This window comes from Ischnura elegans, chromosome 7 (assembly GCF_921293095.1).
Source record: "Ischnura elegans chromosome 7, ioIscEleg1.1, whole genome shotgun sequence".
In the NCBI taxonomy this organism is placed as follows: domain Eukaryota; kingdom Metazoa; phylum Arthropoda; class Insecta; order Odonata; family Coenagrionidae; genus Ischnura; species Ischnura elegans.
Window position 1 is genome coordinate 105,733,081 of NC_060252.1, and position 16,549 is coordinate 105,749,629.

A 16,549-nucleotide genomic window follows, 5' to 3' on the forward strand; every position below is an offset into this window, starting at 1 on the left:
CTTATTTATGGAAATAATTTTATTTTACATATCAGCATGGTGTGGCATAAGAGCTGATGATCATGCAGCTGTTATTTTTACCGTTAATTGTACTTAATTTCATGGCCAGAGAAGATATCTAATTTCATGATAGAAGCACCATTGTGATTTCTGTCCTTTGCTGTTTCATACAACTGATAAGTAGCGGAATAAATCATTTTGAGAGTTAGTTAAATGTTAATTTACTCCATAAGTAATTAGAATTGATCTGTGGCATATTTTTTATGGTAGGGGCCCATGAAGAAAACTTGAGGGAACCTATTTCAAAGTAGGCATTTACATGGATTGGTTCTTCTCTAGTATGGTCAGTTTTATGTTTTCCATACTGAGGATGCAATGGCCCCGCTACTTAAACCTGAATCACACGTTCATTTTTTTTTCATCCCTGTCAAGTAACAATTCCAGCAATAGCTCTGATGATAGTGGAAAAAATGACTTTCACGCAAGCATTTTCTGTTATTGCTTGAAGGGTGGAAATCCCATCCTTTCTTCCATAGCTCAGCACATACTTTCTTCCATTGCTGACACTGTCCTTCAGCCTATCAGAATGCATGACCCCTAGCAGTGATTGTAACTCCACGGTTCGCTTTTAATTGAATGAGAGTTGAAAATAGGAAAAGTGACTGAACAAGTGGTGAAGAAAAGGACTGAGGGGGAAAGAGCATGTAGGTAATTCAGAAAATGATGAGTGGGGCTTGTGAGAGTGATTACTCTTTTGGTCCCTGAGAACCTATCTCTGGAGATATCATTCCGAGGAGTGGAAAAAATGATTGTGTGATTCAGGCTTCACCCAATTTATCAAGGTCTCTTAAAAGCTTTTTATATGGGGGAATGACTAAATTGAACGAAGTCACAGAATATCTCTGGGTAGCTCTCATTGTACCTCTGATGCAAGTGTATCATATGTAATTAGTTGCATGTTTATTACTGATCATGTAGTGTATTACGAGTATTCATATAGATAAGTAGTTCAGGGAGAAAATTTTTCAAGTTTATTTCTGTGGAAATTTGCCATAAAAGTAAAGTTAGAATTGTTTTTTTTTTCTTAATCAGTTTTCTCTGGTAATTAATGCATTAACCCTTAAAAGACCCAACTTAAGTACCAACTGGTTTATTTAATTTCTTTGCATATCCTATTTATTTTATAACTAATTAAGAGATATTTGAAAAAATGCCGGAACAAAAATTTTTGAATGTGTTTACGAGCATATTCCCAAATGGGAACATGCAAAAAATGTTGCTATTGCTTGAAAAATAAATATACACTTGACAAAAAAAAACTAAGTTTAACAATGTACTCTATATATTTATCTTTTGAATAAATGAGCACTTGTAATTGCAGATTGAGTGTAGGGAAAAATAACAAATAAGCCTTATACTCACTACAGAGGTGATGAACCAATAACCATATTTTGAAAAGGCATCATTAATGACAGATGTATCCACAAGACATGTGATTCTCTTAAAAAAAAATACTTCCATACTTTATTAACATAACAAAAGCGAGAAATGTGATCACAGATACGAAATATAATTTTCATAAATATGTTCCCAAATGGGCACATTGGACTAAACGGCAAATATTGGAAGTTCTAAATGCCCATAGATTTGCCTTTTCAGTAATTTTTTCAAGTAGAAATCACTAACTAAATTAAAGTTTTCTTTTTGTGCTGGCCATTTGTAGAAGTGGTGAATTTTTCCGATGGATAGAAATTGATGGCATTTCATCGTTTACTTGTGAGGCAAGTCGACGAAACTAAGAACTTTTCCACCACTTCGTTGATATTGATTTTTACAGGTTCTTCATGCTGGATGCTTAATAAAGGTGAGTCACTCAACCTAACTTGAGTCATGGTATTCCTCAAGTATGACTTAATTTAATTTAAAAAAAACTTCTCGTGGCAGTAGCTGTTGTAACAGGCAGAGTTACATGAAGCTGCATTGCTGTAGTTAAGTCTGGATAGCAGCTGTTGTCTTCAACCGGTGAATTCATTTTTTCTAAAATGTTTTCCTTTTTAACAATTTCTTCGGCCATCAGAGTTTTTACTTATAAACACGGTAATTATACTGGTTACACTGTTCCGCAAAAAAAAGTTCAAAAAATGTCTGGCTACAACTTAACGTGTTTCTGGCTAATTTTGGGTTGCTGAATCCGAATATGACCTTTTTTTTTATCACCCTCCATTTTTGCGAGAAACCCCTAAATTAGGGAAACCAACCCCACATCCAAACTTGTTGCTTTTCAAGGGACTTTTACTAATTTTATGTGCTTCTGATAAAAAAACTGACATTTTGAGTCTATCAGGGTCATGAAAGACACAAACTTGGCTGGGGTTGAAATTTGAACCAAACATTGGGTGCTTTCCATTCATGCGACTCATGAGTCGACTTGTGTCGGCTCGCGGCATTTGTTTATAACTCTCCTATTCCTGTGCGTTACCGTTTGTTGACTTGTGTCACAACAGTCGGCGACACACACCGAATGGAACACGAAAACCGCGACGCAAGTCGACTTGTGTCGACGTATGTCAATGAATGGAAAGCACCCATTGAAATAACCATTTTTCTTCGCTTTTATTGCATAGGTTACAGTGGCAGATAGAGATGGGGGGTGCTCACCCCTCCCCCTTGCGGGTCCGGCTGTATTGCCGAACATTGCAAAACCACAATTGTAACTTTTTTATATCATAAGATGGCATTGTCTTTTACATGTTTATAATCACTTTAAATAAAATTTTCATATACTTTGCCTGTGACTTGATCATCTCTTATTAACGTAAAAGTTAAGACAACTCAAGATATGTTGCCCTTGAGCTTTTTCTGTATTCGCCACTGATAGGTTATGGTAGCTAATGGAAAAGTTTCTGAGGGATGAATACACTATTTTTACACCCCCCATTTTGTAAAGGATTAATATAACATAAAATATAAGGGGGGTATAGGAGGTGGTATAAAGAGCTGCCTGCATTTTTTCTCTTTGATAATTCTGTTGGGTACACTAATCCAGCCGAATGATTTTTTAAGCCTTGAGATTACTTTCACCATTGCAATGCTTTCCTGGGGAGGAATAAAATCTTTTAGACTCTCAAGACATATTTTCTACGTTTCCTATAGGTTAACCTGATGAATTTCATGACGGATGTGGGGATAAATATGGGGCGCGCGCCCCCCTTGCGGGGCCGCCCGCATTGCCGAGCATCGTAGAACCAAAATTGTAAATATTTTTATATCACACGATTGCACAGTCTAGTAAATGCGCATTATTAGTTTAAATACAACTCTTTTAAACTTTGCATGTGACTTACCTATTTGTCATAAAAACAAAAGTAACGGTAGCTCAAGATATCTTTTGTACCCTGCTTTAGTTTTTTCTGTGTAAGCTATACTGCTTGATGGAATATTGATAGCTAACGTCAGCACCATGAATGTATTTACTGTTGGATTGAATTTGTATCCCCGTTTTTCACAATCGATGAGCATCATCATACCCTATTATCCATGGGCAGTCGTGACTTTACTGCATGAGCGACGCTTTGCCAATCGAGTTTCGCGCGAAATCGCGTAGAACGCAGCTCCTTCTTCTTCTGTATGTGACGTCACACAAGATCACGCCAGCTGATCGCTGAGCTAACCGCCGTCGTATCGTTGGATTTGTTGCATGACGTGAAACGGAACGTTAATGTGCAGTGTCTACTCCCGGTTCAGCAAATTTTTAGCATTATTTTCCATCCCGGGACCAATCGGAAAGTGATAGGAGGCTTTCTATTTGTTTAGATATGTCGAGCCAATGGGGGATGACGATCCTCTCCCGGCGTTAAATTCGGTGGAAAGGGTGGTAAGCTCGAGCAAGTTTGTTGACCGTATTTTGAGTGAGTAATTTGCTTTTGTTGTACGCGATGGTGTGGACTCGGGAAGCCACAGAAACATTCATTGAGGAATGGATAAAAATGCCCTGTCTGTATGATTCTAAGCATCAACTGTATTACAGTAAACATGCACGTAGGGTTGCTTTGGAGAAAATATGTGCTGCTGTGCAAAGACATCGGCCCCATACCACCCCTGCTGATTGCAAGGCGAAACTAAATGGCCTTCGGACGCAGTTCGCTGCTGAGCAGCATAAAGTCAATAGGAAAAGTGGGCCGTTGACCGGGGAGGTACGGCCTTTCCGTAAGCTTTTATTTACCTTGTGTTTTTATTTGTTACATATACTCAGTAGGCTCATTAGCCACAAGTAGTGAATTAATATACTTGACCGAAGCTTTCGGAGGAAGTTATTAAAATAGAAGTTGATTGCATTTACGATTGAGGTTTTCCTCCAGATTTTTTAATTGTAATGCATGACTTTTGGTAACTCATGTTGCAAAATGAGGAGTTAAAGTTATTGTAGATCCAAGTGATGTGAGACGTTTCCTTAAGTGTAAGAGTTTTTTTGTTTAATATATATTTCTGGAAAATATATTAATAGTCACTTTGAGGGTGCATGTTGTTGTACAGATAGTTATTGTTAATATTAATAGGCATTTCTCTGTGCTTCATTCGTTACAAGGTGTATGTCTCAAGCTGGTGGCCCTTCAAAAGACTAACTTTTTTAGCTGACCATGTCCAGTCTAGAAAGGCTATCTTAATGGGCCAAAATGGAACTGAAAATCCAGCCTCTCCCTCATCGGTGAGTATCTGCTACTTTTCTTGTGGGCCGAAATTTTTTAAATTTGCCTTCTTATATTTTCCCCTACTTCTGGTTAGTTTCATGCTAAGGTGCGGTGTGGAGTTTAAAGTTTTGCTTGTTCTTCTATTTGAGGATTGAGTTTTGGTTTCCTGCATCCCAATGACCACTTTACTGCCGTCTATGTGACTTTATGTTTGATGACTCATGTGGTCCTGGCCTTATGAAATATTTTTGTTTCACGTGGGCATGCAGCCAACAATGTGAGCTTTGAAAAATATGATGTGATCATTTTACTGATAACTTAATTTTTTGTTGAAATTTGGTTTTGCATGTAACAGAATCCTTGTAATATCTTTTTTCTATTTTCATTTAATGTGGGCCTTGTGAAAATGGCCATAGATGGTCGCCATAAATATGTTTGGCCATGGCCACAGAATATGAGGCCTTGGACACCCATGGTTTACCCTAAATTTTAGGCTATGGCCATGCACCATTGTGTGGTCCTTTGGTCATTATCTCAGATAGCAAAAACTAAGAGAGTTATCCGTTTCTTATAGTTTTCTTACGGAAAAAAATGATAAGCAGCTTATCGTAAGCTAAGGGGCTTATATAAGGCAAGGGTAAGATTTAGGGAAGAATAGGTAAGGAATGCCATCAAATATCCTCAGACAACGCTCAGGCACTCAGTCGCTTCTGTTGGATCACCAAAGGTGGCTGAACAGCATACTACACATGCTACGCTGCTCATCCCAACAGGAATTTAAAGCCTACCTTTGAAATTTAGCGAGTCTTTTTGAGAGCTTAATAACTGATAACAGATTTTCCCATAAATAGAAAAAAAATTAACAACTGCAAGTGACCAGCTGGTGAAGATGGCATAATCAAGTACTTTATCCTTGCGGCGGGAAGAAAAAATAATTAACTCTTGGGAGAATCAATCGTATGACCTATGGATTCATAGCTCGTTACCTTAACTGATGCATGGATGTAATGTAGTTATCACTTCAAAATCCAGTTAGGTGGAAAAACTTGGTTAGCAGGTGCATGAAAAACTGAAATTATTCAAGCTCCACACATTATAACAGTTATGAATTTTAATTAATGGTCTGATAACCCGATGAATACAATATATTTACTAGAGATTTCTTCTGGTATTTTCATATTATTTTATGTCGTTATTCTTGTGAAATTATGTGTTTTTCCAATGACAGTCGTTTCGCCATCGGTTTATAAATGTGAATGATGTTCTAATTATGGCCCTATGATGTTATTTCTACTCATATTATAGAAGTGCCAAGAATGGAAAAATTATTCTTATGCATAAATCTCTTAACCCTTTCGCACCGGACATCGGGTGGAGCCGATGGGCATTTTCACACGCAGAACACCTGCTGTTGGGTATAGCTGTCGCGAATTTTTCAACGCAGACGACCAGACGTCGGCTCTAGCCGACGCAAGGGAAGGGAAGTGACCGCTGAGGTAGCAATTATCCAATGCATTCAGGCCTGGCCTGGCCAGCTTAGTGAGTCCTTAGGACCACTCCTAGGCAATAAAGCCCGACCTTCCCACTCATTTTTTACCATCCTCACTGCAGGAATCCGTTGCCTAGTAGTTACATTTTCAATAGTTTTTTCAGTGATACTACTATGTATGTTTTTATACTTAGAAATGAATTCTTCATTTTGTTCTGTGCCCAAGCCATTTGTAAACGGAATTTTAGTGTTAAAAATAACGGACTTCTGGACTTCTAGTCTTATTACCTTATATTTATTAACTTTAACAATAGAAACCCGTTTAAAATTCCAAATGCTTAAAAAAACATTAGTATTTCTTTAAGAAGAGTGAATCATTTAAAATCAACTACAATGGTTGGTTGAAAAAAACACTGGTAACGCAATAAGTTGACCGTGGATTCGTGCTATGGTAGGGTGAAGTCCAGTGGCCGGGGTAAGGGGCGGGTCCCCAAGGGTTGAGCTAGGCCCCAAATCTGAGGGAAAAAAACACCCAGGCAACTCATCCTCAAAAAAGAGCTCTTTACAGAGAGGTTTAAAATATTCTTATGCTACTCGTAGCACGAAAACGTTTTTCTGTTGTAGGTGCTGGCAGGAAAGGGTTAATTAATGCTCTAAAATGATGGAATAAAAACAACATCTACGGAAGTGCTGAAACTTTGGCATCTATCTGTAAGAAACCCATAACAAGCTTACATGATAACCACCTTCCTTATTTCTTCCTTTCACCTTATCTCAATGACTTATAATGTGCTAGCTGGGATGTGTGGCTCTTTGTGGCCATATGACATTTTGTGGCAATGTGCAGCTACATTCTGTGGCACAGAATTTATGAGTGATGCTTAGTAGCCGGCAGCCCCATATGGGGCTGTATTGTCAACAGTTTTAGACTGCATGCCGTAATGGACACAGGATGGTCAGACAACTTTTCTGTGGCCATTTTTACCTGGGTTCGAACACAATTTTCATCCTTGATGTGTGTGTTGTTCAGGGATTGTCTTTTTTTTACCCACGAGATCTTAGATTTGCTATTTAACACTAGAAATACCGGATGAAAATGAAAAAGCAGGAGCAATTTCTACAAAATAAATTGTGGAAATTGCTCCTGCTTTTTCATTTTCATTATGTCACGTTTCCACTCCATCTCGCCTGAAACCTCAGACTATATTAGAAATACCGGACTTGATATCCCTCCTAGAAGTACCGAATGGAATCATACTGACTCCTAACTCATCATTATATGTTTTTGCTGATTATTTCGGCTTTTATTGATACATTACTTAAGGTAATCATTTTTGTTTGATGTGCGAAATTCGAAATTATATCAGGCGATTGCGTATATCGCGAGAAGTCAAAATGACTCTATCGGTAGTTCTAGTGGTAAGGGATAGTATAGTTTTACTATCTATATATTTAATATATACTGGATGCGAAGGCTGTTTTGTCTCTAGTTGAAAAATAGGTAATTGTGCAATGTCCCAGTCTGTAAAAGGGGATAACTTGTTCCTAGACTGAAGGCAGTAGATGAAATCTTCTCGGGAAATCAGCCGGGTGATGATGGCCATTGCTGCCAACGTTTCGATGGCCTTCTCTGCCATTGTCTTCAGGGCGAATTCTGGGTCTTTCGCCCTGAAGACGATGGCAGAGAAGGCCATCGAAACGTTGGCAGCAATGGCCATCATCACCCGGCTGATTTCCCGAGAAGATTTCATCAACAGCATTCGCCGGGAAAGAACCAAATCCTTCTGAAGGCAGTACTTTCGAATGAATAGCTAAGTGGGGCATAAATATTTCCTTTTAAAATTTTTTTTGGCAATACATACATATGTTGGTGGATGATAGAGTTTGCAGATGGTCATTAAACAGCCAGTTTCAGAACATCATCATCACAATGCAACAATCCTAATTTTGGTCTGATCCTCTCAGTTCTTCTAATACCTTCACTCCTATTCTGATCACCGGATAGACCTTACAATTCATGCCATAATAACATGGTATTTTTTTAAATGGAATATCACTTTCCCTCCTGAGAACTCACAACTTTGTTAAGAAAAAAGGGAATGTGATAAAATGTATGAGGGGATCCATATTGTCCTTGTTTTGGAGCTAAGGTGAACTGTGGAAGCGTGCAATTTTATTTGGTTAAGTCACATTACACAATTTAATTTTGTACACAAAAAAAGTTTATCATTGCATATTATACCATGCTGGATTAAAATTAATTTTCTCTGGTTATTTATGCATGGATGAAATGAATATTATCTGCTATTCAGCTTATGATTTTGAGCTTGTTAAGAAGCCCCAATGCAGGAGATAAAAAAGTACAGAAACTTGCTGTCTGAACTAAATTGTTATCATTTCATTGAGATGAATCATTCATGAGCCATGAATTCATGGGTCATTCAATTGAGTTTCAGCAGTCTCCTGTTATCTGTCCTGAAAGAAAAAATATGCAGACTTATTTTTAAGAGAAATGGAGTGAAAATTAGATACCACTGTGACGCAAACAGTTACCTAATTGTAACATAGGGCTTTAAGTACTCATACCTGAAGGAGGCTTAGTAGATGGAATACATTGCAATAAATTATTTGTGGATTAAGGTTTTACTCAATGATGATAATTATGATTGTCTTCCACTATGTCTCACTAGACTTAAAGAGTTCAGTAAACCAGAGGTTTAATTTTTTTCCTGTATTGTGCAAGCCCTATTCATTCTATCTATTCAATCAAAATTTTTCGTTAACAAAAAGGTGCCATGAGAATCATTGTACATAAAGGTTAAAAATGTCCCAGCAGACCAATATTTCATGACATGCTTATCCTCACGATTCCGTGAGTATATATATTGTTAACTATTATTTATGTTAAGAAAAACCTAAAAAATTATTCTTTGAATAATAATGTAGGGGAGACCGGGGCACGTTGGCCATAGGGGCAGGATGGCCCAGTCGAGTTAATTCATACAATAGACACTGAATCGTGCTAGGAATCTATCAGAAGGTTGGTAGCACACCTCCCCTATCTCCACAACACCATTATGACTGGCGGAGCAGTTTTTGACAAGTTGTAGCGATTAATTGTATTTGCGCGTGTTTCAGTAAAATTCGACTCCTAGGTTAAAATTGTGTTATTCAAGTTTTGATCAATTTGGGCCCAATAGTTGACTACTATAATTTAAGCTCATAGTTTAAGGATAACGTCTGCGTGGTATACAATCTAAATTGCTTCGGTGAGTTTTGTAACGAATAGAAAATATTGTAAACATGCCGATGGGGCAGGTTGGCCCAGCAACAACGGGGCACGTTCGCCACCCGGGCCAACATGCCATGTCCTATGCATTCCTTCGTCAAAAATGGCCTAATTTTGATAGACGGTCACTTCCATCATGAAATGAGTTATCATTCAGGTGTAAATGACTTAATATTTTTTCAAATCGATTACAATGCATTCTTGCCAACAAGAGGGTGGGGAAATCCCTTTTGTTAAGTTTTGTTACCTTTTTGGACCAACACATACGTTTATTAGGGTATTTATCGTAGTATGACATTAGTATTACATGTCATATTACCCGACTTTATCATGTCATACGTTCCTCCTTCTCCAAAGTTAGATTTACATTTTTCTGGTTAGCATATATGTCACTGTTTATGCAAATGTGCTTAAGCAGTTCATCCGAGAAAAATGAAAAATAGTCGAGTGGACTTACGCATTTGATTGCCTCTTCAGTAAGAAGAGTTGGATAACAATTTAAATTCATCTCGAAAGCTGGATTACACCTTCCTCACTTACATGGATTATTTTCTGTTACATTTGAGGGTAAGCTTGCATCAATAGTCAACTCCAGAGGTTCCGCTGGGTCTGTGATTAGTCGTCTTTCGGAGCGTTGGGTTGCGTCTGAACTGATTAGACACAAAGGCTCAATTAAATTCACAGAGGCTACTAAAATATAAGCGCAGTGGTGAAGACAGACATCTATTTGAACGTAACATAATATCACAATGTAACGCATGTCAACTGGAGCAAAAAAAATAAAATACGCGCGTCAGATATAGGAAGATGAAGATTCATTGTGCCTTAAGTGTGCCTTTTTCGACGGTCAGCCTGGAGCACAATGTATTTAGTGCACAAATTGCGAGCGTTGTGCTCATTAGACATGTGTGAACAATGAAATCCGCGTACTATTACACAAGAGCAATAATTGTGCTGATCCTTTGTATCTGGACAGTCACAAAAGTCAAGTTTGTATTAGAACGCCAGAAATCCTAATAATTTAAAGCTTTCCCGTTGTTTTAGTAAAATGGTTACATTAATTGAAATATATTTCTTGATAACTATTAGTTTTATTTTGATTTCCAAAAATCATACTAGTTTAGCTTATAAAAAAATACATGGGCCAACGTGCCCCAGCCGCTGGGCCAACTTACCCCGACGTAGGGGCAGATTGGCCCACCTGTCATATGCCCAGTATTTATTTATTTTTTTAAATTTATAACTCATATATTTAAGTTTAATTATTGCCATCCATATTTAGAAAGACTGTTCTACAATTTAGCAATAATTTCATAAAGTTAACTATGCATAAATACAAAATATTTAAAAATGTAAAAAAATTGGGCCAATGTGCCCCGGTCTCCCCTACATAGTCATTATACAAAATCTCATTGTGATGTACATAATAATTTTGTACGAACAAATGTTGCTAAAAGGGGTCCCAGAGAAATGGGCATAAAACTTTTTAATAATTTGCCTGCTGATCTCAAAAATGTTAACGATAATATTTTGTTTAAAAATAAGTTGAAAAACTCTTATTAAGAAAAATGTATTATTCAGTTGAGGGATATCAGGATGATGCTCTTCAACACTTCAATGTAAATATGTGTATAGGGTAATATACTGTTTGTTATGTTGGTATCTATATGTATATATTGTATGACTTGATGTGTCTTATATCTGGGACATTATTTAATGTACAAGATCGCTGGGCAAATAAAATAGTAATAATAATTTGGGAAATATTTTTCTGCAGATGGGTGAAGTTTACTCGACGGTGACCATAAAGAGAGAGGTGGAATACCCAGTTGGAGGAGCCGAAGAGATGGGCCAGCCAAGCTCCAGCAGTTCATCCATTTACGTCGCTTCACCCATGGCGAGTCCTCTAAACAGTGACTGCATGCCACCACCATCGTCGCCACTGTCACCTCCGGCAATAGCCTGTGAATTGACGGCTCCCCCCCCTGACTCACACGTTACGAAAGACACTGCTCCAAGAATATCCGTTCAGCCGCTGGAGAGAGTGATGCTCAAAGACAGTTTTGCCCCAGATGCCTCATCTCCAGGCCGGAGGACCACTTATATCCGCGATGCAGGAGGTGAGGCCTTGGCTCAGTTCTTAGCATATAGTTATTCTCAAATCAAGTCACATGAAATTAAAATCAATCTGAAACATATTTGGCTGAAGGCTTTGATGGATGCAGAGCTTAAAGATCTATCGTATGATTCTCCAAGATAATGACGTACAATGAAAGTATTAGTATCTTTTTTACGAATGAGTGTATGTATTTGTTTTGAAATAAAGTTTGTTCTCCAAAATGACGATTCTCAGGATCATTTTCCACAGTGGCTGTGGCTCCATAGATGGAACCCCAATTCCTACCTCCGTCACTCTTCTCGTCCCCCCTTTTTCTGTCGCTGGCACCATTTTTGAGCCATTCAGAATGTATGGCATCTAACAGGGATTGTAGTGCCATGTTTGTGTTTTAATGGAAAGTTGCCAGTCTCGGTGGCAGTGGTAATGTCCTTGCCTGCCAGACAAGATCTGAATAACTTTTGGCTGATTGCACGGTCCTGGCACCGGCGACGCATCTTTCAAATGTCTGCCTTATCAACTTTCGATGGTAGGTTCTGTGCCTACCATGGTTGTAAAGGGTGACGAGGAATCGGGGTTCGATCCCGGAGAGGGAGCCTGAGAAACGGATACCACATCCAAGGAAGGCAGCAGGCGCGCAAATTACCCACTCCCAGAACAGGGAGGTAGTGACGAAAAATAACGATACGGGACTCATCCGAGGCCCCGTAATCGGAATGAGAACACTTTAAATCCTTTAACGAGGATCTATTGGAGGGCAAGTCTGGTGCCAGCTGTCATGGTAATTCCAGCTCCAATAGCATATATTAAAGTTGTCGTGGGTTTGAGTCCTGCCGGGGTAGGTTACCCCTGTCCAGGGCATGGTTGTTCATGTACGTTTACTTGTTAAATTTAGTCTGAGGTTTCATCGAGATGGAGTGGAAACGTGACATAATGAAAAATGAAAAAGCAGGAGCAATTTCCACAATTTAACATATATTAATACTACCGGTTTCGCTTTTCATCATCATCAGGTACAAAAATATCAAGTGTGCTACGCTTAAATAGGAAAGGCAGGATGGGGGTGGTAAGACAGGAAGGGGAAACGAGGGAGGGTGTACAGTCACGGAACTTGGGAAAACCGAGGATGGAGTTAGAGAGGAGTATGACAAATACACTCATTGTCCTTAATGTCTTCCTGTGTTAAATTTGTTGAATACCCCGATATAAAATGGCCAACATGAGCTGTATTCGGTGGTTTGAGAATGAATTTAAAAAATGAAGTTAAGCAGTTGTTAACATAAAAGAAGTGGGGGAAGGAGGGACTACAGAATGGCTGATTGTGAGTGATTCAGAAAATGATGGTTTGACCGATCACTTTTTTGGTCCCTCAAAAACTATCACTGGAGCTATCAATGATAGTGTGATTCAGGATTCAATTATTGTGTCATCCAGTATGTACACTTAATGTTCCCTGTAAGAAATTGTTCCCTGTGTCTAATTGTGATTCTGCCTGCCATGAAAGACTAAGGAATATCTAATAAGATACTCTTTTGATACACATGGTCAAATACATGTTTCTGTTAACCTGAATACTAATGTGGTAACTAAAAGAAATTTCACTGATTTTCACAACATACACAAACAAAGGCTCTTATAGAAAAGTAGGAACCACCAAGCCATTTTTTAAACCTGCCAATGCACAACTTGAAATAAGTAGGGAGCAGAACATGTCCTGGAGGTGAAAAAAGTTTCCAATGCTAACTCGCCGCATGCATTATGAGCATCAACTAATTTTTTTGCGTATGAATGGTAAGCTAGCTAACCATTCACTCACATGTGCGGTGGTGCCGACTCCATGGGGCTTGAGGGGGCCCGAGCCCCCCCCGAAAATTCGTTATGAGTGTGAGGGAAAATGTGTCAGGCTTGTTGATTTTCCCCGGAGCGTTCAGATATCGAGATTCTAGTTATCAGGGCTCTAATGTTGACCATATGACTCTTCTAAAATGCTTAAAAAAACTTAAAACTCAATACTTATAACACTTCCCAGGGCAAGATCTCCGGTTAGGGCCCCCCCAATATTTTTTGTAATTCGTCATCCCTGTACATGTGTGTAATTAATTAGACGATGACCTCATTTGGCAAGTAATGTGGAAGTACAGTTTAATGAGTGATCATAATCTCTGGAAAATCACTCACTACAGAGGGTGCTTGTTGGTTTTATTCATAGGTGAAGGATGAACCCCCAAATAGGGTAGTTTCCTTCATCAAAGAAAATGAAAGGCATTAATTGCGATTCGTTACCCACCATTAGTGTATTCATAATATACAAATTACATATTTGGTTTTAGAAATCCCAGTTTAGACGAATGGCAATGGTCAATTTTATTGTACTGTATTTAAATAATTATGTTGTACTTTACATATTGACGAATCTGATACCTACATTTGTATGGTCTGCGGAGAATAAATTATTATTATTATTATCCTCATTTGAAAAAGTCCTGATTGGCGCCCTTGCGATTCCACTCCAAGTAATGACACAGAGACCTAGTTTCTATACGAGTAGATAGGAGTTTTACATATTCTGAGATTACCAATGCATGCATGAGGCACAGAGCTCAGGGAAACATGTCTTATTAATCACCTATTAAAATTGTCTTAGGTTGGAAATTTTCCTTCGTTTGATAGAGTATTAATAATCCTTAATTTAGCCAAGCGCTAACTGCTGGTGGGGTACTCTGCTACCTGCGAGCAGCCTACATCGTAGCGGTGCATATAGCCCCGCAACAAGGTGGACTCACACGGTAGCAGCCACAACCAGAATGACGTCACACGGGCTTTTTCCCAGCATTCTTACTTAACCGTCGCATTTTCGCGCGCTTTCACTTAATCGCAAAAAATGGATATCGTCATTTAAAGATCTAAAATCGTGAAATACGTACTACAGGAGTAACAATCTTTCGATTTAGGCAATAAAAAAAAAATAGGAAACCCCCCTATTCACATTCAATCTCTGATTTTATTTCATCCTGGAACAATCTCGTAGAGGGGAAAGACCTGCGTTTGTATTGAATTGCATATTTATGTATAAGTTTGAAAATGAGATATCCCAAAAATATTATTGGCACTCGTTTCCTCAAGCCACGCATCCTCAGGTGCACATTGCTTAGTGTGTAGGGATGTGGTCACATATGTATCTGGGATTGCCTGGCAAGGTGCTGATCAGTCCGGAGTGTGGCCTCAGTGAGCTCTTGATACTGTCCCTGATCAACATCTACGAAGCAGTCATGTTCAATTTTAGTTTCCTGCATTTCTTAAGGTGATGGCATCATCACTTAGTAATGTAAATGTAGTTCTGCTAAAGATTTAATAACATTTAAAAAAATAAATTAAGCTTAATTTTTTTAAGTTCATCATCCCTTTCGAATTCTGTAACAATTATGCCAGTTCAGTTGGCTGCAGTGGCGCCGACTCCATGGGGCCTGAGGGGGCCGAGCCCCCTCAAAAATTCGTTATAGGTGGGGGGAAAAAATGTGTCATGCTTGTCGATTTTCCCCGGAGTGTTCAGATATCGAGATTCTAGTTATCAGGGTTCTAATGTTGATCATATGACTCTTCTAAAATGCTTAAAAAACTTAGAACTCACAACTTATAAAATTTCCCGGGCCAAGATCCTCGGTTCTGGCCCCCCCAATATTTTTTGTAAGTCGGCACCATTGGTTGGCTGTTAGCACCCTGTCCCTTATCTGAGTGATAACAGTCGGGCGACTGTTGGTAGAATGTAAATTGGAACACCTTGTGTGTTTCATGCCTGTAAGAAGAGGTTTACAGTGAAACCTTGATTTTACATTCCCCCATTTTACATTTTCCCTGATTTTGCACACTTTTTATCAGGTCTCAAACAATACCGTCAGTAAACAATGATACTCTATTTTACAATTTCCTCAATTTTGCACTTTTTGTTAGTGGTCCATTCAAAAGTGTAAAATAGAGGTTTCACTGTACTTGTCTGTTCTCTCCCTGTTCTGAGATGTGGCATTCTCTTTTCCGTACTTGTTGGATCACAGCCATTGAACAGGTGGGGTAATGTGCACTGTTTGTTCGCTGCCTGTTAATTAGGCTGTTAGTTTCCCATTTGTTCTCCGAGTTACAACAGTCAGGCTACGGTTGGTAGAATTTCGATTGGAACACCTTGTCTGCTTCATGTCTGTGCGGTGGTTACTTGCCTCTCCTCTCCCTAGAAGCAAACTTACGTGTTTGCAATTGCCAATTTGGTACCATCCCGTTCTTGCCTGGTTTTATTCTGTTGCCTTTTTGCTAGCGGATAATGTATATCGTGTTTACAGCCATGTTCTCAAAGTGTTAGGTAACAGTGCTCTGGCTGTGAGAAGACTACTCAATTAGTTCTGCCTGCCTGTTAAGAAACAAGCTGCAAATACAGTACAAACTGTTGGAGGGCTGTTCTTAAGTTGTTCACATGTCACAAGATTGTTCATTGACTGTTTGTACTCTATTTACTAAATCTTCAACAGGCTTCAAACGGACAGCTAACAGGCATAATTGTTACAGAAATCGACTGGTATGTATATTATTCCACAACATATCACTGCAGATTGTTGAATAATTAATGACAATTTTTAGTTCATGTAATCAGTGGTGCAGTGAGAGAGGGGGATAAACCCCCCCCAGATCTCACAGAAATTTTTAAGTTAAATCTATTTTACTTAATTGGATTAATATTGCTTATAGAACAGTGTGAGGATTAATAAAATATCCCTCATAAGGCCCTAAAAATCACCATTTTGAACCATTTATCTTAATTTTTTCCGTGGGAAGGCCTCCGCACCTCCCGCTTACCCTGGCAGGTATGCAATACCTCCAAGCCCCCCAGTATTAGTTGCGCCTAAAACCCCCCCAGCCTTAATTCCTGGCTGCGCCCCTGCATGTAATGAATAATTAATGGATATTGCTTTGATTTATTAGTG

At 38.7% G+C, this 16,549-nt stretch overlaps 1 protein-coding gene across 4 annotated transcripts; it reads left to right on the forward strand.

Moving 5' to 3' along the window:
* Positions 1-3,631: 3,631 nt before the first annotated feature.
* On the forward strand, positions 3,632-11,809 carry LOC124162567. 4 transcript variants are annotated; one of them, XM_046539145.1, is made up of 4 exons: positions 3,632-3,908; positions 4,028-4,206; positions 4,586-4,705; positions 11,244-11,809. In XM_046539145.1, exons 3-4 carry the CDS (start codon positions 4,664-4,666, stop codon positions 11,724-11,726), a joined length of 525 nt encoding a protein of 174 aa, XP_046395101.1. In that variant the 5' UTR covers positions 3,632-3,908; positions 4,028-4,206; positions 4,586-4,663; the 3' UTR covers positions 11,727-11,809. The 4 variants fall into 4 exon arrangements, with proteins under 4 accessions (XP_046395101.1, XP_046395102.1, XP_046395100.1 ...); XM_046539146.1 differs by having other exon boundaries at positions 3,632-3,874; XM_046539144.1 differs by having other exon boundaries at positions 3,632-4,206.
* The last annotated feature ends 4,740 nt before the right edge of the window (positions 11,810-16,549 follow it).

Bases quoted from the DNA above. Each gene is read 5' to 3' on its own strand.
- LOC124162567 (XM_046539143.1), top strand. From the start codon at position 3,936: ATGGTGTGGACTCGGGAAGCCACAGAAACATTCATTGAGGAATGGATA. The intron at 4,194-4,585 runs GTACGGCCTTTC...ATTCGTTACAAG, and splicing joins GTGGGCCGTTGACCGGGGAG to GTGTATGTCTCAAGCTGGTG. The intron at 4,706-11,243 runs GTGAGTATCTGC...ATTTTTCTGCAG, and splicing joins ATCCAGCCTCTCCCTCATCG to ATGGGTGAAGTTTACTCGAC.